Source organism: Fistularia commersonii, chromosome 22, assembly GCF_037954325.1.
Source record: "Fistularia commersonii isolate RoL2024-O1a breed Wild chromosome 22, RoL_Fcom_v1.0, whole genome shotgun sequence".
Classification (NCBI taxonomy): Eukaryota; Metazoa; Chordata; class Actinopteri; order Syngnathiformes; family Fistulariidae; genus Fistularia; species Fistularia commersonii.
The window spans coordinates 3,135,477-3,157,695 of NC_141305.1; the positions used below are offsets into that span (position 1 = coordinate 3,135,477).

Genomic DNA, 22,219 nt, shown 5'->3' on the forward strand with positions numbered 1-22,219 from the left:
TTATTTTTCTTAATTTTATTTTTTTATCCATTGTTCCGTCTCCCATCGTGTTTTATGACGAAATGACGGCATATAGATTCATTGCGCATTGAGTGAAACATTTCAAACCTTTGTTTCTTAATTCTTTGAGTAAATTAGCAGTTGAGCTATTAATAAAATGACATTAAATAATAATTAAATCTGTCTCATACATGGCACATGTGTCAAACTCAAGGCCTGCGGGCCAAATATGGCGAGAACGTCTGAAAAGGTCTGATCGTCTTAAAATAAATGAGTCAAACGTGTGGATCTGAATGAGTAATAAATTCTGAGTTATTTAACATTAAGGAGTAGTTACATTTATTTTTTGTTACATTTATACTGTTACATGTGGCCCTTTGAGTGCAGCCGTTATGGTGATGTGAAAAAGAGTTTGACACCCTGATATGTGGGTTCCACTTGCTGAAATGACTGAAATTCTCGCAATATTTAAATTTTCTAAGCTGCACCTGTGTTTCCCGGCACCCAACTGCTACACCCGTCATTGATTTTTTTTTTTTTTTTTAATCCATAGTTCCGTCTCCCATCATGTTTTATCCTCCCAACATGGACGCTTGACTCCGCATCGATCCGGAGTCCCACAGACCAGGAGATTTTGCAGAAAGGTATTGATGACTAACTCTTAGTTATTGGTTAACGGACGATAACCGGGAGATTATAGAGATACAATAGACAAGAAGCACACGTGGTTTCCTTGTTTTGCTCCAGCTGATCGCTATCTTCCAATGCAAGTCGTCTTTTTCAGTGTCGCAATCGAACAACCTCAGGATTTCGCGGTAATTTAATCGGCCCGACGTGACGAGGCTAAATGTTTTGGCACCACGAAGCCCGTTAGCCCAAAAAAAAAAAAAAATCCATTATTAGCCCCCCTTTAAGCCGCAGTGAAAAAAGTAGCGGCTTATTGTTCGTAAATGATGGTAACTTGGACGTTGCTCTGGCCGTGTCTGCGTGGGGTTCCTCGTGGTTCCTCCCGCCGCCCAAAAACTACACCGGAGCTCCGTCGGAGGCGCTAAATCGTACACAAATGCGACCGCGAGGGTGAAAGGTTGAAGATCTCAGGACGACGCGTGAATGATTGTTTCTACGGCTGATTGGTTGTTGATGAAATTACCAGGGAGGGCGACTTTTGCAACAATGACTAACTAACCTGTTAGACCAGGGGTCGGCAACCTTTAACATCCAAAGAGCCATTTGGACGCGGTTTCCACCGAAATGAAAACACTGGGAGCCGCAGTTACTTTTTGAAATAAAGATACCACTGAATATATCGCTTTTTCATATTTTTCCTACCTGGGGTTTAAAGTCTCGACAAATTTACGGCGTCTTGGCGGGTAAACGGGCTTCCGCGAGTGTGACGTATGCTTCGAGCGTCGAAAAATAATAAATGTAATTTTATTTTAATATTTCAAGATCACAACAATCCTCCAGTTTAGAACTAAAATTAAAAAAAGGAACTAAAACAAATAAAAAACACGTCAATTAAATACTTATAATTTATTTTCCTTAAGCCACTCGAAGCCGCAGTCGCCGACCCTTGCGTTAGATTGACCGGCGATGAGATAGTTGTCATAATTTACGTTTGTCTTGTTAAAATTGCATTGCAATACAACTTGTAACCAACGGGTGGCGAGATGAACACAAAGATGTTCCCTTTAGCTACGCGAGCTGTGAGGAAGGTACGTCCAGGTCAGGGGTCGGCGACCTTTGCCACTCAAAGAGCCGTTTGGAGCCGTTTCCCCGCAGTAAAGAAAACACCGGGAACCACACAACCCTTTTAAAATTTAAAATAAATTAACGCTGCATATTGTGTTTTGTTTTGTTTTTTTTGTTGCCTTTATGCTATGTTTAAAAAAAAAGTTTTGCATTTTTTTTTTAATCAATGCACAACTGCAGAGAAAAAGGATATGAAATGTCTGCATGCTATAAAACACTTTGAAAAAAAAGATGTTGCGTTGAAGGTTACTTTTAAACAAAAAACTCTGCCTATTTGAGTCCTTCTTGTATTTGTAAAATAAAAACATTAAAAAAAAACAAATTTAAATGATCCACCAGCAGCATCCACCGGTCATCCTTTTACTGGCGCTGCAGAAAGAGCAACAAAATATTTTAACACCTTTAAGTGAGATGTAACAAGATCACTACAATCTTCAAATTTAAAATTACATTTTAAAAATGAAACAATCTAAAATAAGAATAAGAAAAAGAACAACTTTATCTATCCCGAAGGAAATTGTTGTGCCAGAGTTTCAAGTAAAACATAAGAATAATAAATAATCGTAGGAAATTGTATAAACAGTATATATATATATATATATATAAAAAAAGGGTGGGGGAGAATAAGAAATACAAATAAAACTATGTGAAAGTAGTGTGAAAGTAACAAGTCACATTTTGATGCCATTAAAAATAATAATAAAATATATATTAATGAATGAATTATTATGCATAAGATACAAGACTAAAATACTCATTAGATTATTTTCAAAAGTCATCACTCGTACTCTGTTTATGGCGAGGGTTACGTTCCAGAACCAGTAAATGAAAATCCATGAAGCAGCGGCCATATTTTTGTTTTATTATTTGTATTTATTTTAACGCTTTATGACCCTCCCCACACTCTAATTAACCTCTCCCATACTCTTATAAACACTTCCAGTATAATTCACACAAACGCACCGCATTGCAACGCTACGAGCAGCGAAACGGACGCTGAGTGCGTCCTGCTATTCAGGAGACGCCACGGTCGCTGAGCCAATCAGAGAGCAGGATACAGAACACTGCGTTCCGGTTGGTCGCCACCCTAGAAAAGTACTTATTTTGTCATAAAAACGAGTGACATAATGAAATAATAAAAATATGTTGATACCGCTTATGGCGAGGGCCGACTGCAGATGGACCCGTAGAGAACGCATTGATTTTTATTTTATTTTTCTTAATATAAAAATGACTTCACATGAGAGTCGATGACAGAACCGGAGGTGATATTCAGGTTTAGAAGGGTTGCACGCCGCACTCTGATTGGACGTTACATTCAGAGGCGGCGACGATGGTCAGAACTGCTAGAACAGCGGTAGAATAAAAAAAATAAATCCTCCTTTTCCGAGCTTTGGTGGTTGTGCGTTGCCCAGATGAACAAACCGGCTCTTTGCATGACCTGTGATTGACCTATACGCTGCCCTGTGATTGGTCCAGGGTGAACCCCGCCTCTGCCCAACGGCAGCTGGGATTGGCTGTGGCTGCGACCTTGAATGAACGAATGAATGAATGAATTTGGACGCTGCATGATCGGACTGTGAACGTCACCGTAAAAAAACGCAAAAAAATAAAATAAATGACATCATGGCACTTTGTGCGACGTTTCACGGATGTGTAAAATGTTTATTTATTTAACTTTTTTTTTTTTTTTTTTTTTTTTTTTTTAGTGGTTTATAAAATATGATTTGGCAAAACACATGTCGGGGGATCCCGCAGCGCGCCCCTCCGGTCGGGGCGCACATCGGCCTGCGAAGTAATTGCCGGGCTCGTTTCTTTTACGAGCGATGAGGTCATGCTGGGTTTTCTATTTTTAGCCCCCCATGGGGAGCCCCCCCCCCCACCTCCTGGCTCCGGGCCCTGCTCCGCCGGTTCCCCCTCGTAGACACGGGGGGGCGCTGTTTGACGTCTGCCGCTTCCGCACCTGTTTCGGGGTTTTACCTCGTCGAGGCGGTGGGAGCTAATTAACGTAGCCTGGATGCTAATTGGCGTCCGAGCTCGTTTGCATGTTTTGTAAACCCGTGTCCCGCCGCCTCCACGACCCAATCCGTTCTCCTCATCCCAGAGCCGCTGCACCAATACAAATAAAAGAAAAAAAAAAGAAATACCTTCTAATACATAACAGGCCAAATAATTTCCCCCGACGCGTCCGTATCTCCGCTCATCTAAATTGTGCGGAGAGACGGCCGGTGTGTGTGTTTGTGTTTGTGTGTGTAAATCCTTTTCCCATTTTCCCGCCCGGAGCCATTAAAATGATGTGTGGACGTCCGAGGTCCTCCGACTGCGGTCGGCCAAACATAATCCCAGATAGCGGTCGCTCCCCGAACCGTTTCCGGCTGCCTGACGGGCAGATTACCGGCGTGCTCGGCGAAATTGCCCCCCTCCCGTTGGATGACAAAGTGGCGTTCGAGGTCATCCGGTAGGGCCTCGCGCCGAACCGGCATCGACCCGCCGGTGCATCTTTGCAGGTCGGATAAGATAAACTTTATTGATCCCCATAGGGGGGATTCTTTTGTCACCGCAGCGTAACAGATTCTAAGTGTCAAATAAATGTAGATATAAATACAGAGACAATTAGAAAAACCAAGACATCCACGATAGATAGACGGCAGGTGAAAGTAGACAACCGAAACGAAATGATAACATAAACATCTGCATGTTTTGGGCCTCGGATTGAAGGAAAGGCGTCTTAAACGCGTGACGTGACCACGCCGGCGGCGAGATCCCCCGAGAACCTGGACCGCCGGGATGGATTATGACGGGACTTTTATTAATTTAGCATAAAAAGTCTGCCATGATGTTCCCTGGGTTTGAGCTTCAGATGAGACCCATCGGTGTTCAGGCCTCTGCCATAAATGTGTGATTATGGTTTATTCTTATTTACAGGTGGTAGTTTTTGTGAGATAAGTCCCAAACTTAAAGAGAGAGAGAGAAAGAGAGAGGGAAGGGTTTTGCACTTTGCAAACCTGCTGCTGAATGCAGCAGAGTCCAGCCTCCACCCACCCTTCCTCCTTCCCTCCCTCCTTCCCTCCCTCCACCTCCTCTTTTCTTCCCGCTGCTCCCTCCGCGCCGCAGGTTGCATGTTTGCCCCAGCTTCCTGTCACATGGCTCAGAAATAGGATCCCCCCCCCCCCCACACACACACACACACACCCCACCCCTCCACCCCCCTCCCAACCCACCCTCGCTTCTCCCGGACTATCTGCTCCGCGCCGCGCCGCTGTCAGCGCAGTCAAGTCGCCGCGAAGTTCGGACCACTTTTTGTTTTTTTTCCGGCCGAGATCAGCTCCAGAAGCTCCAGAAGCTCCAGAAGCTCCAGCGGCTCCAGCAGATCCAGAAGCTCCAGCGGCTCCAGCAGCTCTTCCACCGCCGCCGCCGTGCATCCGGACGCCGGGCTGCGCTCCACCTGAGCGGCGCCCCGCCATGGACCCCCGGAGCCGCTCCTCCGCGCCGCTCCTGCCGCTGCTCTTCCTCCTCGCTGGCTTTATTTCCTGCTCTGCGTTCGGGCATTTCGACACCGGTGAGTTTGACTGCTTTTCTTTCCCCTCCTTCTCTTCCTCTTCCTTCTCTCATTGCGGATTTAAGCGACTTTTTGTACACACACACACACACACACACACACACACACAGATATATACCGCGTCCGGAGCCGCTGCTCCACAGCTTTGCGCACCGCGGGGACGCAGCGCCGTGTGTATGCATCCATCCATCCATGCATGCATGCATGCGTGTGTGTGTGTGTGTGTGTGTGTGTTATGTCACAGATCTCTCCATTCAGAACCGGGGACGCTGTGAAGTTTATTTTTTTTTAATTCACGACCAGATGTTTCCCTCTTCCACCCACAACTGGAGAGCAAACGTGCATCTCCACCTCCATTCCTGAACTTATTTTAAGGAGTTGGATTCCATCCTCCACGCCTGCTGCAGCCTTTTACGCACGGCGCGTCCCGCACGGTTCTGCAGCCTCCGGCGCAGACGTGTACCTGCTACCCCCCCCCCCCCTCCTTCCTCCCCCTCCAACCCACATTTATTCCGGATTTTAAGGTGGGCAGCTTGTTGCCGGATAGGTGACGTCTTCATTCTGACCCCCCGACCTCTAAATTCCCCCTTAAAAAAACGCATCTTTCCCAGAGAATATTCCGCCTTAATGTGAATATCTAATAACGGCGACCGCACAAACCAGGCCCTCTGCTCGCTGTAATTTGCGCCGCGTTTCATGTCGAGGCAGCAAATCCGCAGGCTTTCCTTTTTAATTTTTTTGTCTCTTAATTATAGCCCGGGATTTCAAATTAGAGGCTTCGCCATCTGGGCCAGTGCGTAAGTGCTCCCATGTGTACCTATGTATTAACAAAGTATTTAAAGCCATGGTGTTCCCCCTCGTAACGCCGTGGAGAGGAGCGAGAGAGCCTCGGCCAAGTTTATGTTTAGTTCCAGTCAGCTGTGCCGTTATTTTACTGTACAGTAAAACAATCATTTCCTGCAGGGCCGTTCCTCCGTGCCCGTCTCCTCTGGCCGGACGCCCTTAATACGCTCGGCCCGTGTAATTAAAAGGTCAAACGGGATGTGAGATCCAAAAATCGCCGGGAGGGATGTTTTCCCGAAAACCTCCTCAGGGCTCGCTGCAATCCAGGCTCGATCCGGGGATCCGGCTCAGATTCCGACGGCCGGTGCCGTTCGTCCGGGGTCCGACTTAAGCCTGGCTTAAGTCTGACTTTACGCGAATCCATTCTGCTCTCGTCCCAAAGGGTTTATTCAGAGGCCTCCGGGCGATGCGTCCAGGGCACCTGCTCGGAAAAAACGACCGACGCGACTTTTACCGAACGTGAAAAAAACTCCGATCCCAGTTTTGGGAGTTTAGTTTGAGTGTAAATAGAGATGCGGCTGAACCTCGGCCGGATCTTCACATCTCCTCCTCCCAGACTTTGCTCATCTTTTGAAATTTATCAGAAAGCTTTCTTGCCTTCTTTCTTTGGTTTGGTTTCTTTCTCCGCTGTGGAGTTTCTGGGCCGCCGGCGTGCAAATGCACAAGCCGGGACCTTCAACCGCCAGCACCGTCGATACGAAAGCCCGACTTAAGTCTGACTTAAAGGTGTCTCCGTCGAGCTTTCACCCTGAAGACGAGCTTCTGTTTTTAGGCTTTAGGTTGTCATCGAATACAACTTCTACCGAACGTGCGAATCAGTAGAAACGGAGATACAGCTGAACTTCTGCCAGATCATTTCCCTCCAGATTTTCTTGTTTTTTGTTGAAACTTATCCGGCCACTTTCTTACCGGACCAGTTTCGACCGTATCTCGCGGAGTTTCGGGACTCTCGGACCAGAAGGAGCCGTCTGCTGGAGGAACGTCTGGATTTTCCGACGAGATCGTCTAAAAACGATTATCCCGGACCGACCAAACCTCCAGCGAGAAGGGTTTTCCTTCCCGTGCCGCGGGATTATCAGACACAACCATGCGGGAGGAGGTCGTTGATGATTCGTGTTTTTTAAGGTCGCTCGCCGGCGAAGGGTCGGCGCCCGGCCTGAACCCGAAGGCAGATGCCGCGTCTCTCAAAACGCAGACGGGGAGCGTCAGAGCCGTCAAGCGGAGGTATAACCGACCCGCTCTCCGAGTTGGTAACGAGGCCGGAGCCGGTTAATCCGCCGGGTTACTCCAGACGCCGTTCCGTACTTTGTCCGTGACCAGTCTGGCAGGTCGGAGGCGCTTTTTTTTTTTTCTGCTCGGAATCAGCGATGCATCACCGAGTTGAAATGTTTAGCGAGGCGGCTCGGCCGGAGAACCGCCGCCGGCGGCGCGTGTTTACCAGTCTGAGGCCGCTCCTTTTCCGGGAGGGAAACGTGGAGGCGCTTAGCCGCCGCGCAAATACAAAGTGACAGTTAGCAGACCGAACAAAGACGGCAGACAAGAGTTAACCCGGTTCCCAGATATGAGACGGCCCACTAAACAGATATTTCCTGTATGTGTGTCAGGAGGCCTCCTCCGGTCCGCCCACGTCAATGGCTGAAGTGAACCGGAGAAGATTAGCGAGCCTTTTCGCCGTCGCTCACCTATCAAACATGCAAATGGGAGGTTTCACGGTAAAATATTCGCCTTCCTTTTTGGCGAAACTTCTGTCCGATGACCAACCAAATGCGTTTTGTGTTGCCTTGGACGTCTAATCCTAACAGTTAGGATACTGACAGCAGGCCATTTGTTTCCATTTGATTTTGCTGTACTTTATTAATCCCTTGCGGGAAATTCCTGTCTGTATTTAACCCGTCATGGATGAACCTTGAGTTATTGGCAGCCATCTAGCGGCGCCAGGGGAGCACTTAGGTGTTCCTTGTCTTGCTCAACAGCACTTCCACATGCTAGGAGGAGCCGGGAACCGAACCAGAAATGTTGGGTTCCAAGGACGATCGCACTCCCCTCTGCGCCGCGACGCCCCTGAAATTGATATTAAGTCGGGTTTAAGGCCAGCTTGACCGACGCCTGAGCTCTTGCACGTGTTCCCACGTTGGTTTTTTGGACACGCACCCGTGTGTTGTCGGACGCAGCCGACTGAGAAAATCCGGGGGGGGGGGAATGATTGCTTGTACTTGTGATATTACGGGTAAAGTACTCGTTAGCATACGTATCAGTATTGACATTGGGTGCAAAAACTCAGCACGATTGCTAGCGGGTTCATCGGGCTCTCCTCCAATCGGATGCTCCGTCTATTCATGACCAATTGCGATGCCGGGCAGGCGCTGCGGCGGAGGTATCTTCCGACTCGCCGAATACTTCCCCTGAGAGCTCCTCGTGAAGAAGGGCGAAGTCGTTACCTTGGTATCATCGGCTCGAAGCGGTTCTGTCTCCGTCAAGCAGAGGCTTGAAAAGGTTCGCTCGTTGACATTTTGGCAACGCGGCGTGACGTGATGGCGCGAGACAGCTGTCAGAAATGAGGCGAAATGAAGACGAGCTAAGGTTAGCGTCGGCTCGCGTTCCAGCGGTTGAGCTGATTCGGAGGAGGCCGGAAGCGCCTCGCGGGCTTCAACTTCCTTTCTCTGGTTTTTGCCAGTCAGACATGCATGAAATAACTCGCGAAGAAGTCTCGTCGGGACCGTTTGCATCGCGAGGTGTCTTATCCGGCTGGCGTACGGCTGTCAGATGAAGGCCGCGGCACCTTGTAGCTCCACGCGGGCTTCAGCTGTTGCTTAAATTAGCATTACTGCTTGTCCGGCGGGGAACGGAGTTAGTCGGGTTTGTATCACCTCCTCCGCCCCGGGCGTGCAGACGCGACTCAGAACAACACGAGATAAAAAAAACGTTAAGACGCTAAAGACGCAAAGCCGGGATTGTATTGTTTTTTGGCAGCCGTTAGCGCGGCGTCTATGTTCGCCGGGTTTGAAGCGCGATCGGAATCTTCGCCTCGCGCTTGATTCAGATGTTTGGCGGCGCGCCGAGTCAGAGACTGACTGTTGGCTGAGCGACCCCGGCTGCGCCTGTCTGAAAATCAGCGGGGGAACGCTAACCTTTCCAACATTTCCACGTTTGTAAATCAAGGACGACGTCAACTCCTGACGCCCGCTGGGCTTTTTTTTTTTACGTTCGACGAGAAGAAGAAGAAGAAGAAGAAGCGACCGGGGAGGGACCGGGCATCGGCGAGGCGTTTTCCCTTCCGGTGCTTCCGGGTCCCGATGTCGGGATCGTCCGACACCTCAAGGTCGCGCGGGATTAGAAAGATCCCCTTCCCATCTAGCTTCCGAAGAAGCGATGGTGAGTCAGCGCGGCACAAAGGAAATGAAGCTCTCCTCCCGTCTGCGCTCGTAGCCCTTCATCTGGCCAATTATGACAAAATGGACCGAGACACCGACCCCCCCCCTTCCCTCCTCCTGCCTCCGACATCCTGTTTGTGGATGACGTTCCCCTCCCCCCCCCCCCTTTTCCGTTTTGTATCTCTAAAAGTGACAAGGAGGCTCCTTTCTATCCGTCCGTTTCCGAAACACCCGTGTCGGTTTGGACCTCGGCCTGGTCGTTTGTTTAACACGCCGTCGCGTGGAGGCTTTTGAATCTTTATTCAAATATAAAGAAATGCCGCCCGCGGCCGACACCTTGTGCGTATTTGCATGGCGTTTGCATGCAGGTGCGGGAAACTTGGGATTCTGATTTGAAAGCCTGATTATTTCTTGACCGTCGGTCGCAAACACAAAGCCTCCAGACGGTCCGGTGAACGAGGAGCTGCTAACCGATGACCGTAACGTACGTTGGTCTGTTCGTTATATTCAGGTTCGGGGACTTTTTACGCTTTTATTTACTGAATTAATCGTGTTTCATTTCACGTGCACGCCTGCACACATTTGGGTAGCATGAGAACTTCCGGAAGACCTTAGAAACAAGAACGCTTTACAGATACGCGATTAAAAAGGCGATTAATTTCACGATTAATTAATTTCAAAACACGGAATTAATCCGTTTATTTGTTTTTATCGTGTCAAATCCCTTGTTAGAATATATTTAGGCCGCTGCGAACGGTAACCAAGGTGTCGCTAGTCCCGAAAACGGGATTGATCTGCTGATCAATCGTCCGGGAGCGTTTTGTTTACCGCCAGCGGATTCCCTGTTTGTTTTTTGTTGTTAATCAGACATCGAGGCGATAATGTTAATTACGGGCCGCCTTTCCTTTGTCGCGGCGTTCCCATTTTCAAATTTATAACGCCGTCTCTCAGCGGGATGGCGAGGCGGATTGATATTTCCAGCTGGACGGCAGACGCCCGTCCGTTTCATTCTAGCCTGTCGATGGTTAGCGCTCAATTAGCGAGCGGAAATTCCCACGGCGGTCGCGCGGCGTCGTCCTCATCAGCAGATGGAGCTTAAAATCGCTGACGCCGATTTCGATCGGCGTCGCTTTTTCTGCTGATTGTTCTTCGGAAAGTAAAAAGAAAAGCCATCTCATCGGCGACGCGTCCGGGGCTCGGGGAAAATAAATATCTCGACGCGAGGCTTCCGGTGACACGTGGGTCTCCGGGAAGGCATTTGTGGCCATCTGGAGGCTCCATAAACCTCCGGGTTTTTAAAGGGACCCGCGTCAAAATGTCAAAGCGTCACGTCCCGGGACACACAGCGGCGCCTGTCTCTGCCCGGCGCATCCAATCGCTATATCTGTCTCCGCTTAATCCACTCTCCACTTGTAAACAAGGTCCGCACTGAGCGGTTTACGACGAGGGACCGTCAACCTCGGTAACCCCCCTCGGACAGAGGGGGCTTTGTGAGCCGCCGAGGGTTCCTCCGAATCGGAGATAATAGCAGATCCTCGAGGAAACCCGAGAGGTGATTGTGACGGAAGAGATTTTCTTAAAGGCTTTAACGTGAGGGCTTCGGGCGTGCGGGGCGAAGGCTCGCCGCTCGGCGCCGGGAGCGTCACGGGGCATCACGGCAGGAAGATCCATGTGGTCTGCGTCTCAGATGTGGGCCCTGCGGTGCCCCCCTGCTTTTCCGGCTCTCCGGTCGGAGATGGAAACCTCCTCCTCCTCCCCCGCGGAGCTTCTGCGCGGCAGACGCAGATCAGACGAACCGCCGGGGATCTGCTGTTTGTGACTTTCGGGCTTTTATTTTGACCTCTTCGGGGGGGAGATTTCTTTTACGTCCGGATCCCTCAGACCCGGCGGATTAAGACGGGAAAGGCGACGTCTGCGCTATCCGTCTCTTTCCCCGGACGATGCAAATCACCTGCCGCTCAAGTCAAGGACGCGCAAAGTGTCCGAGCGTCCGCATCAATCACCGGCCGACGCTTGCTTTTACAATCTGCTCATCGTTTGAATGATGTCCCGGCACGAGGAACGGGCTAATCTTCCTAAAAGGCGATCGTTTTCCCAACAAAACCCGTCAGCCGGTCCCTTCTTGTCGTGTCCGCGCATAATCGGCCGCACACCGGCCCGTACGCGCCCTTCCTCGTCTCCGGCGGAATGCCACGGGAGGTTAAGTTTAGTTCGACAACAACAACAACACGCTAACGAAAAACCAACAAGGCACATCGGCTCCGACCGCCGCCGGCGCCGCAAAGTCACCCGCGGCCGATCTGGGCTTTGGGTGCGGGGGTGGGCGCTAACGCTGTGCGCAGTTTGGAAGTAGGAGAGGGTTCAGTTCGGGTCACATGACGAAGGAGAAAATAGAAACGGCGCGTTCGACGAGTAAACAGAGCGATTACCGGGAAAACGGTCGAGCGCGTCGTTCGAAAACGGGGAGCCAACGAACGCCCGATCGACGAATCCGCGCGGGTTCCTCGGCCTTCGACTCAGACGCTGCCACGTCGACGCCTCCCGTGAAAAATCTCCCCGCTCGGCTGTGGGACATCCCCTCAGTGTGCTTCGATTATTTTTGTCATGTTTCTTTTCTTTCCCTCCGGCGTGCATGTGTGTGTGTGTGTGAGTCTGTGGTGAGTTAAAACCAAATCACTTAAAGAATCCGAAACAATCGCCTCAACTCATAAATTGGATTTCCGACGCTGATCTCGGCCAATCAAAGAACGAGTTCGGTTTTTAAAACGATGACTTATCGGAGAAATTAACCGCTTCTCGGCGGCGGTGAAAGATCGGCGCCCGCCCCGAACGCCTCACGGCGTTGCGTTTCGAACAGCCGCCCCATCGCCCCTGCGATGAAAGCGAGCCGTATCCGGCTCATCGGTTGGAAAAAGAAAACAAAACGTGCGGCTCGGCGCTCGGCCTCCGTCCCTTCGCTTCCTGTTGACCCCCGGGCGGGTTCCTCCCGGAGGTCGGGTTGCAGGCGACGCCCTCGTCCCGCCGCGCCAAGGGATCGGACCGCCCAGAAAACCGCCAACCGCCAAAACGGAGCAACAGACCCGGTTATTATAAACACAATCGTGCTTATTATAATGCCGCTGCCATTCTCATCCTGTCGCGTTCAAAGGCTGACTTCTGTTTGATCAAACTCCGTACGTGTCGCTCCCGGCTCGACTCGTTCCTCCTCTTAAACTGCCGCGCTTTGTTTTTCTTGTCTTTTATTTTTTCTCTCTCACCTCGTGTGCAAATCCTTCCACCTGTTCAGCCGGATGCGCGCAAAGCGCCGTCGACCCGCCCCCGTTTCTCCGCCGCGGTCGATGATGAGCGGCAGATGTGATAGTCGTGCAAAGCGGGTTTTTGAGCCCATCGAGAGGGGTTTTTTTTTTTTTTCGGGGGGGGTTCTCAGTCGCCCCGGGGTCTGAATCCAAAAGTGAAGATTTAAGAGGCTCGTGGCTGCAGGCCGTTCCCCTTCAGACGCGAGCAAACTAGCTGTCAATCAAATCCGTCTGCGGGGATTATTACCCCGGCCCTGACATTTATTACTTCTTATTACTTTAGTACTTCCTGCACGTCCTTCCTGGTTCCCCGTGAAGGCCCTGCGCTAGTTTGCCCGGTTTCGTGACTCTCAAAGGAAATATAACAACTAGACTACAAATGTGTTGTAGTTGTGATCGTAGATCCCATTCGCACCCTGCTTATTTTTGTTTATTTTATTTTTGTCATCGCTGTTGACACTTTTTTTTCACCCTTACTGTCTTTTTTTTTTTTCCATTCTCTTGTCCAATGTTGTTGTTATTCTCTCTGCTATCTATTGAAGATAAGATAAGATGAACTTTATTGATCCCCGTAGCGGAAATTCCTTTGTCACAGCAGCGTAACGGTTATAATGTCAGAAAAATTTAAATAAATATGATTATAAATATAAATAGAGAGACGGTTAGAGGACGGAAGATAGCAAGACATCCAGGGATAAATGGACGCTACAACATCACGGATAAGAATGGACAACATTAAGGGTAAAAAACAGACAACCAGATCTAAACGACAATATAAATAGAGTGACAATAGCGATGACAAGAATAACCAAAAATAGGCAGCTTTCGTGCCGGCTGGGACCGACAAGGATAAAGCACAGATGCACCTCAGGCCGCTCGGAGTTGTGTGTTTTTGTACAACACGCACAAAGGAGCGTCCGGAGCGTTCGCCTCTGCACCGGCGTGGGATTCATCGCGCCCTGGCCGCAGGGGGATTTATGTTTGTTTGTTTGTTTGTTTTGAAGTTTATTAGTTTATTATTACAAATACATTAAGCACAGAGGCAGAGATGTAGCTAATTTCCATCTGCAGTCCTGGACGATACAAATATAAAACTGTATAAAATAGACAATATACACTGCTCAAAAAAATAAAGGGAACACTTAAAAAACACATCCTAGATCTAAATGAATGAAATATTCTTATGAAATACTTTGCTCTTTACACAGTTGAATGTGCTGACAACAAAATCACACAAAAATGATCAATGGAAATCAATTGTATCAACCCATGGAGGTCTGGATTAGGAATCACACTCCAAATTAAAGTGTAAAAACAAACTCCAGGCTGATCCAACTTTGATGTAATGTCCTTAAAACAAGTCCAAATGAATCTGTGTTGCTTCCTGAGTGGACACTATGATGTCACACAAGTGTGATTGACTTGGAGTTACATTGTGTTGTTCAAGTGTTCCCTTTATTTTTTTGAGCAGTATATATAAAATATACAGATAGGCAATAAAATAACTATACAATATATAAACAGGCAATAAAATATGTATTTTGCAAGTTGAAAGTGCTTTTGCTGTGATATTTTTGTGATATTGTTACTTGTTACCCAGAAGGGCAACATCTGATGGCAAAATACCCGTCTGGCATTGTTAGCGTTAGCATGTTTGGCGCTCCAGAATCCAATTTTTAACGGCCCGTGTAAAGGTGTGAAAATCAGTCATTGTTCTTAAGATTGTCTGGAAGCCCATTGTCTGGAAAAGGCAGATTGTGAAAAGGCGGACTTTCTTTTAGGAACATCGCGGTCTCCTCTAGACGCCGACCTTCGCACTCGACTTGTGAGTTGGGAGCGAGGCTTGATGTGTGTCTTAAGAGGAGGCGGGGCGGCGTTATGTAAAATTTTGTGGACCAGACGGATATCAGAGTACCTGATCAAGTTGTCAAAACTTGATAATTTATATTTTCCCGAGATATGGCAAACGTGTGGATGTCTTTTGCTATCTTCTAATTGTCCCTCTATTTATATTTAGTGACACTATAACTGTTACGCTGCTGGGACGAAAGAATTTCCCCGATAAAGTTTATCTTATCTTTTCTTAGATCGGTTATTGCGTTTCTGAAAACGACCATGTGACGGCGTCCCGGCCCCCTTGAAGCGGCGATGTCGCCGGTTTGTTCCCGAGGAATTAAGCCGTCGAGCGGAGATAAACGATGTTTAGGTGGGAGAGTTCACTCGTGTGGCCGCCGTGGCGATTTGTGAGGTTTCGCCACTCGAGGGTCAGTTCGGACCGGACTGCTTTTTTTTTTTTTTTCTTCTCTTTCCAAATAACCCGTGCCGGAACAGTTCGCCGTCCTGCACCTGCACTTTCACAACTCTCTGGATTATGCATGAGCGGCGCCTCGTCCCAAAGCCTGACATTTGCGTACGCGTGAGGAAGCCCACTCCGGTCCACGGCGAGTGACATTCTCGGCTCCACTCGCCGCTCGGAGCCCATCAGGTGGAACACACTCCGCCGGGCGGGGGTAAATCAAATAGTCAGAAAGCCGTAATGAAATGCCATGGAGCCTTATGTTCTTCTGTGAATTCGATTAACTCCCAGACAAACAATAGTTTTCATTATCAAAACTCAATTTAATTCTCATAGAATGGAATTTTAAAGGAGGGTTTAAGGCCGCGGGGAGGGAGCGGCGGAAAAAAAAAAAAACGTCCAGGAGCCACAGCTTTCCCTTTCAGAGTGGGATTAGGAGTGTTATCAGCTGATGAAGAGCAGGTCGGCGCGGGGGCCCCTCGCCCGCCGCTTCCGAGCAGCGCGGGAAAACAATTTGACTCTCCGCCGCGCTGTCAATCAAAACCCCGGCCGCCGTCGTCAGGGGGGCCGAATCCGTCGTCGTCGTCGCCCTGCGATTCCGATTCAAACGAACGTCCCCGGCGCCCGGCCAGGGATTTTCTCTCTGTTTTGACACGGAACGTATATTTTGCGGTGTCACATGCGAGCCGGAGTTCGGAAAGCGTAACCAAGAACATAACGAGAGGATATTGAATTGCTACTGTGTGAGACGTGACCTGTCCGGCGAACTTTAGTTCTTTTTTTATATCGCAGTTATGCTTGGGTTCGGGCCACTGAGGCCGGCGCTCGGCTGCGGCGGAGTAATGGCAGCCACTTTAAATAAATGGAGAGGTAATTTCGCCGGTCTGGTTCGCGTCCATCTGCCGCCGCGGCCCCCCGACGGTCGCCGGAAACGCCCACGGACGAGAGTAACAAACGGACACGGCTAGGTGGACGTAGCAAACATTTGCACGAGGAGAAGACGCAGACGCTGCTAAGTGGACAACAAATAAAGGGACAACGCCAACAGCGAGGGGGAAGCTAAGAGGCCATGACGGGGGCGGGGGAGCGGCTCAGGTAGCCCCTTCGAGGGCTGGATGTGGAAATCAAACCGCCATTAACCTAAATGACATCCCCATTGACGGGGCTTAGACGTTCACGGTCTCTGCGAGCGCACAAGAGCATCTCAGTCAACCCCCCTCACAAACAGCCATTGTCCCTCCAGCGGCGGGGCCGCCGATATCCCGTTGCAGCGTCGGGCACTTTTGAAAGAGGCTCCGACTGAAAAGGGGGGATGAAATTCGAGACGCCGAGAGGCCCGGATTTGCGTTGTCCGTCCCCTATCGCAGGTGAACCAACCCCCGAGGTGAAGATAAAGCGGGTCCGCGGGCTCGGCGGCACCGGGGCCGGGCTAACGCCGGTCACGCTCGGCCGGAGCCGTGAAACCGAATCCGCTGACCCTCAATAGCTCTCCGTCCGTAATGGATCCCCTTCCCGCGCCGGGATGCCCCCCTTGTCTTTTAGCGGAGCCATCTGGTTCCCAGCGCCGCTGCTCTTCCCACAGCAGCGCGAAACCACAGCAAAAGAAGATCACTTTCACAGTCAAGACCGGGAACCGGAGACGTGGCTGGTTAAAAGGGGTCTGAATGTCGAACTCGGCGGTCGCCCCCGTAGCGGCCCATTGTGCTGTTGTTAACGCGCCCTCGGAATTACGCTCCCATGTCATTTATCCGACGACCGTTTGCGATTCGATACGCTGGAAAATGTGCGTGCTCGTCCCTGCCCCGACCTCAGGATGGATAATTAAAAGAGACAGATTTAAATATATTAGGAAATAAGGGAGTACAAATGGAGATGAAAGCGCTGGACGGCGATAAAGATCAGCGGATTGTTCTTCAGCCAGAAACAGGCGCAAAGCAAATCCGTCTCGGCTCCGCGGTTCTAGAATCTCGGCACAAAGGGAGCGTTTAAAAAAAACAAAAAAAAAAAACAACAAGAAACAAAAAGTCGGAGATGCGACGGGACGGGACGGGACAGCGGCCTCCATCTGGACTTTGCAATGGCAGACAAAACAAACATGCTGCGGCCTCTCCTGCGATGCCTTTGCCGTTCTCTCTCTGGCAGCTTCATTGGATTCAGCTGCACATGTGGGCCCCGTTAGCGCCCCTGCACGCAGGCACCAGGCAAAGCTGCTTCCACCGCAGACTTCAATATACGTCCATTAATGTCCTTTTTGATGTTGACCTCCGTGTCGCCCGGCCTGAACCCGCAAACCGGTCGCAGTCGGATACTTTTAACGCGCCTCCCCACGACGCGCTCGTACGCGCGACGGGGTCGACCCCAATTTCGAGTTACGTTCGGGGAGTTCCTGAAAAGGGCCCTTACAGTGGACTGGAAGGATCGGGACCCCGGAGTTCCATGGGTCTTGCTTGCAGAAGTGCTTCAGTTACATTTCTTGGCTTCTTTTGGTACACTTGGACATACGAGTCTTAAGAAAGAGCGAGAAGGTACCCGTAAAGCAGCAATCAAAAAAAACAAACAGGTCAGAAGAGCTCGGACCTTATTCGCCGCTCCATTTCTTGGCGCTCCTGCCCATTTTGTTGTAAGAAAACAGTCGGCTGGTGCCCGCGGTAGCTTTTAAAAATGCCGCTGCGAGAAGTATCTGGGCAGAGCTTATGTTTCCCACCAAGCTTCTACGTCATACAAGTCCCCATGGGGCCATACAACGACGCTACCTCGGAGTAGGAGCTAAGGTACCTCCGGTAGCCGAGGTCCATGGTTGTACGCCGTCCCGAAGCACCAAAAACACGCTCCTGAACAGCTTCGAAGAGCTGCTAGGAGTTCCTACGGCTTGTTCTTGTGTCGTTGTGAGCCAGTAGCTGTTTGACCTGGTCTTTTTTTCCCTGGATTATTCCAGTGGGAAAGACTCTAAAGACTCCTCTGTGGGAACTTTAAGGCAAAGGGTCTCGAGGGCAACCGGAGTCACCGAAGAAAAGCTCCCGGCCACCGGCCACAAGGGGACGAGGAGGCAGATGAAACTCCCTCACTCTGTCATATTTGGCCGCACCGCAAAATCCCGTTGCGTAACTGGCGGCCGGACCCTGCAGGCGGGTCCCGCAGCCCGTCGGTCTACCCCGACATTTCTTATTTATGCTCTAACTCTTGAACCTGCCAGTTTTTTGATTTATTTATTTCTTTTTTGACAGAAGTAACTGATTGCTACCCTCCAGAGAATATTCAGTTTTATGAAAATATGCAGTTTGCTGGGATGAAAGGGGGGTTGCTGTTCGGAAAAGGCTCGGTTTGTTTATTGATGCCGCTGCGTCTTCACGTCTTGATTGTTTTAAAATGACAATCATGCTGTCATTTTGTTAAGTCTGTCTCCCAGCACAGTCAACAGTTTCTGTTCTTCGTGCAAACTTTGTCGCCATTTTCCTATTGTATCTCTAAAGCGGCAGCTGTCGTCACGACCGTTGAGCATTTTCACGTCATTTCATGATATTTTCCTTATTTTTCAGTGTTTCTCAGCCAATTTTTTAGTTATTGCTGATTTTCTCAGGGGAGTCAAGAAGCCTTTCCGTGCGAAGTCTCCGTGCTTTCCCAGCGTCTGCGTGAGTTTCCTCCGGGTTCTTCGGGTTCCTCCAAAAAAAGTCCAAAAACATGCAGGAGATTCAGTAAAGAGACTAAATTGCTCTGACATGTGAATGTCAGCTATATTGTCAATTTCTACGCATGTACTTGACATACAGAGGAACCGCAAAGATGTTTCTCACAATCCCACGGTGACATGTAATTAACAAAATAATAATAATAATAGCAATAAAGTCCAAATTACATGTTACATTAAGCATAAGACATTACCGTACATTCCAGCGTATAAGTCGCTACTTTTTGCACTCGCTTTGAGAACTGCGGCTTCTCCAACGGCTCATTTTGTGGATTTTAGGGTCATTTCAGTAGCTTCCTCCCGCCAACACCGTCACAGTCGACTTGAAAGCGATCAGTTTGGTCTGTCGACGAAGGAAATAGAGCTGCTGCATGTAAGTTCTGCATCTGTTCCGGGGCAAAAGCATCTGCGTTATGTACCGGTAGTTTTACAATAGATGTTACCTTCATTTGTTCAATTAAAAGTTCTCAAAATAATCTTTCCTTTAACATCTTGCTGGGTTAATATCTCATGTATCAACGGGGACACCTGCGGCTTATGGACAAGTGTGGCTTATTTATGTACAATTTCTTTTTTCTTTTAAAAATAGGCTGGCGCGGCCTATATATTGGTGCACTCTATAGTCCAGAGATAACTATAAGGTATAAAGTGCATGCAGATACAAACCGCTGGTAAGGTGAAAACATGACAGACGTTTGATGACATGAAGACTGAAGTGTATAAATATGTTTAATTTGAATATTGTACAGTTTAGTACAAGAGGTCAGTAAGTAGTACAATAATGCTATATGATGGTTTTCTCTGTGACAAAAAAGTGGTAATGTTGCGATATAAGGGTGACTAGTTAAATGTCTCTATTTGATGTTTGAATGAGAGGGTGAATACTTTTATGTCGATATGAATTGTGAATGAGAGGGTGAAAGGTTATATGGCGCCGTGTGATGTATGACTGAGAGGGGCAGGAGTTGTATGTCTGTATGAAGCCATGTGATTGACGGGACTCTGGCGTAACCCAGAGTGCAGGATAAGCGGGATAGATGATGACTGAATGAACCGATAGTTGCGGATGTTACCGTCATTTATCTAATTAAACATTTTCACAATATTTTTGCCTGTAACTTGCTGCGTCAATATCTCATGTTTCAACGGGGTAGGTGAGGCCTATATGCAGTATAGATGCGCTCTATAGTCCAGAATTGATGATAACTTACTGGTTACACACTTAATGCTACGATGTATAGCTAAATGTAACGTGCACACTTTGCTACACTTAAAGGCTAAACTTATTAGTGGATGGAGTGAAGCCACAAGAGGTCAGTAAGTTATACCAACATGCTTTATGATGGTTTTCTCTGTAACAGTAACGTTGCGATATGAGGATGACTAGTTGAATGTCTCTATTTGATGTTTGAATGAAAGGGTGAATACTTGTATGTCGATATGACTTGGGAATGAGAGGGTGAAAGGTTGTATGGCTCCATGTGATGGGTGAGTGAGAGGGGCAGGAGTTGTATGTCTGTATGAGGCCGTGTGATTGACGGGCCACTGGCGTAACCCAGAGTGCGGGATAAGCAGTATAGATGATGAATGTGTTTGGAAGTATTTCCCTTTGCTTTTTCTCAGAATGTCTAATCCATGTCCAAAAGTGGCGTATCCAAGTTTGCAAATATGTCCACATGCATACATGAAAGAGCACTTAATGAGTGTTGCATCGCATAAGATTGCAGTGCGACATTTCTCCCAGCAGGACGAGCGGTCTGTGAACTACTTCCTGTGGAAGATTTGCAGCTCCTTCAAATCGCGGCCCCTCCGATAGTCCAATTTGCCAGATTTGGTTTTGGTGTCTGCGATGGAGGACGGGCAGGAAATCTCACCGGGAAGTGACTCACCAGAGTCTCAGCGGAGACGTCGCTTCCCGGAGTGCAACAAAAGGCCCCAGTCTGCAGGAAGATACTCATCGACGCCCGCACCCTCCGCCCGACGGGAAGAATCCAAACAGGAGGGGCGGCGGTTCAAAGTCCGAGGACAAAAACCGCCTTCTGACGAACGGCTGGTTCCGTGAAATCGTCTTTTTGTCCGGCACAATGGCTCCAAAAACGCGTTTCCGCATTCGCTCTAAAACGCAAAAAGATGAGACATTTTGATAATGATGCCGGTTAAAGAACAAAGGGGGGGGCACGGCTTTTGATCTTTTTTTTTCCCGCTTTTGATCTCCTTTGATCCGCTCGTGCGTGTGGGTTGTTGCGTTAGCGGCGCAGACGCTCCTCGCTCCGCCTCCCCCTCGACCCGAGACCTTTATTTATCCGACCTCGTCTCTCCTGGAACCCGTAATCACACACAACGCCTGACAGAGAAAGAAAAGACGGTGTGCGTATATGTGTGTGTGTGTGTGTGTGTGTTTGTGCGTCAGGGGTCTGTAATGGTTGTGCGCCGTCCCCAGCGCGAGCACTGACAGAGCTTCAGCCCGACCACATATAATTTACATTCCTTAGATACCAGCTAACCTGAGCACAAACAGAACGATGGAAAACAGGTGTGTTAAGTGACAGCCCTCCTCCTGCTTCTCCTCTTCTTCTTCTTCTTCTTCCTCTTCTTCACCTCAAGCTGGAAGCTTCTGGTATCTTGCATGTGGAGGTCGGACCTCCTCCGGTCCTCTCGTCCCGAACCGAACGGTTGGACGATGAAGAGCGTAGGGTTGGCGGAATCGTGATCCTTCCGATTTCCCCCGTCGTTTTGACCATTACCATTTTGACCTTAAAACACTTTATAGCCATAACTTTGACACTTCCTACTATTATCTATTATTGTTATGTTTTACTTGAAACTCTGGCACAACAATTTCCTTCAGGATAAATAAAGTTGTTCTTATTCTTACTTTAGATTGTTTCATTTTTAAAATGTAATTTTAAATTTGAAGATTAAGGCGATCTTGTTACATCTAACTAAAATGTGTTAAAATATTTGTGTTGCTCTTTCTGCACGCGCCTGTAAAAGGATGACCGTTGGATGCTGCTGGTGGATCATTTAAATTTTTTTTTTTTTTGTCATTTTTTTATTTTACAAATACAAGAAGGACTCAAATAGACACTGAGTATTTTGTTTAAAAGTAACCTTCAACCCAACATCTTGTTTTTCAAAATGTTTTGTTGCGTGCAGACATGTCATTTCCTTTTCTCTGCAGTTGTGCATTGATTTAAAAAAAAATGCAAAACATTTTTTTTTATGCATAGCATAAAGGCAAAAAAAATAAAATAAATAACACAATATGCAGCATTAAAAGTTGTTCTTATTCTTATTCTTATTTTGATTGGAAAGAATGTTTTATCTCATTTATTTTGGATTTTAGGGCATTGCCTGATTTTTTTTTTTTTGGTGTTGGTGGTTTCGCTGTTATTTTTAATTTTTTTTAGGTCCTAA

At 48.4% G+C, this 22,219-nt stretch overlaps 1 protein-coding gene across 4 annotated transcripts in view; it reads left to right on the plus strand.

Annotated features, from left to right (window-relative positions):
• The first annotated feature begins 247 nt into the window (after positions 1–247).
• The window catches only part of kremen1 (kringle containing transmembrane protein 1), a 94,668-nt gene continuing 72,696 nt past the window's right edge, over positions 248–22,219 (plus strand). For 3 of the 4 annotated variants that reach the window (XM_086169564.1, XM_086169566.1, XM_086169567.1), the window contains exon 1: positions 5,031–5,311. In XM_086169564.1, the coding sequence (XP_086025690.1) occupies positions 5,215–5,311 (97 nt within the window). In that variant the 5' untranslated portion in view covers positions 5,031–5,214. Of the gene's footprint in view, positions 645–5,030; positions 5,312–22,219 lie in introns of those variants that run through there. The other variant, XM_086169565.1, reaches the window with a different exon arrangement.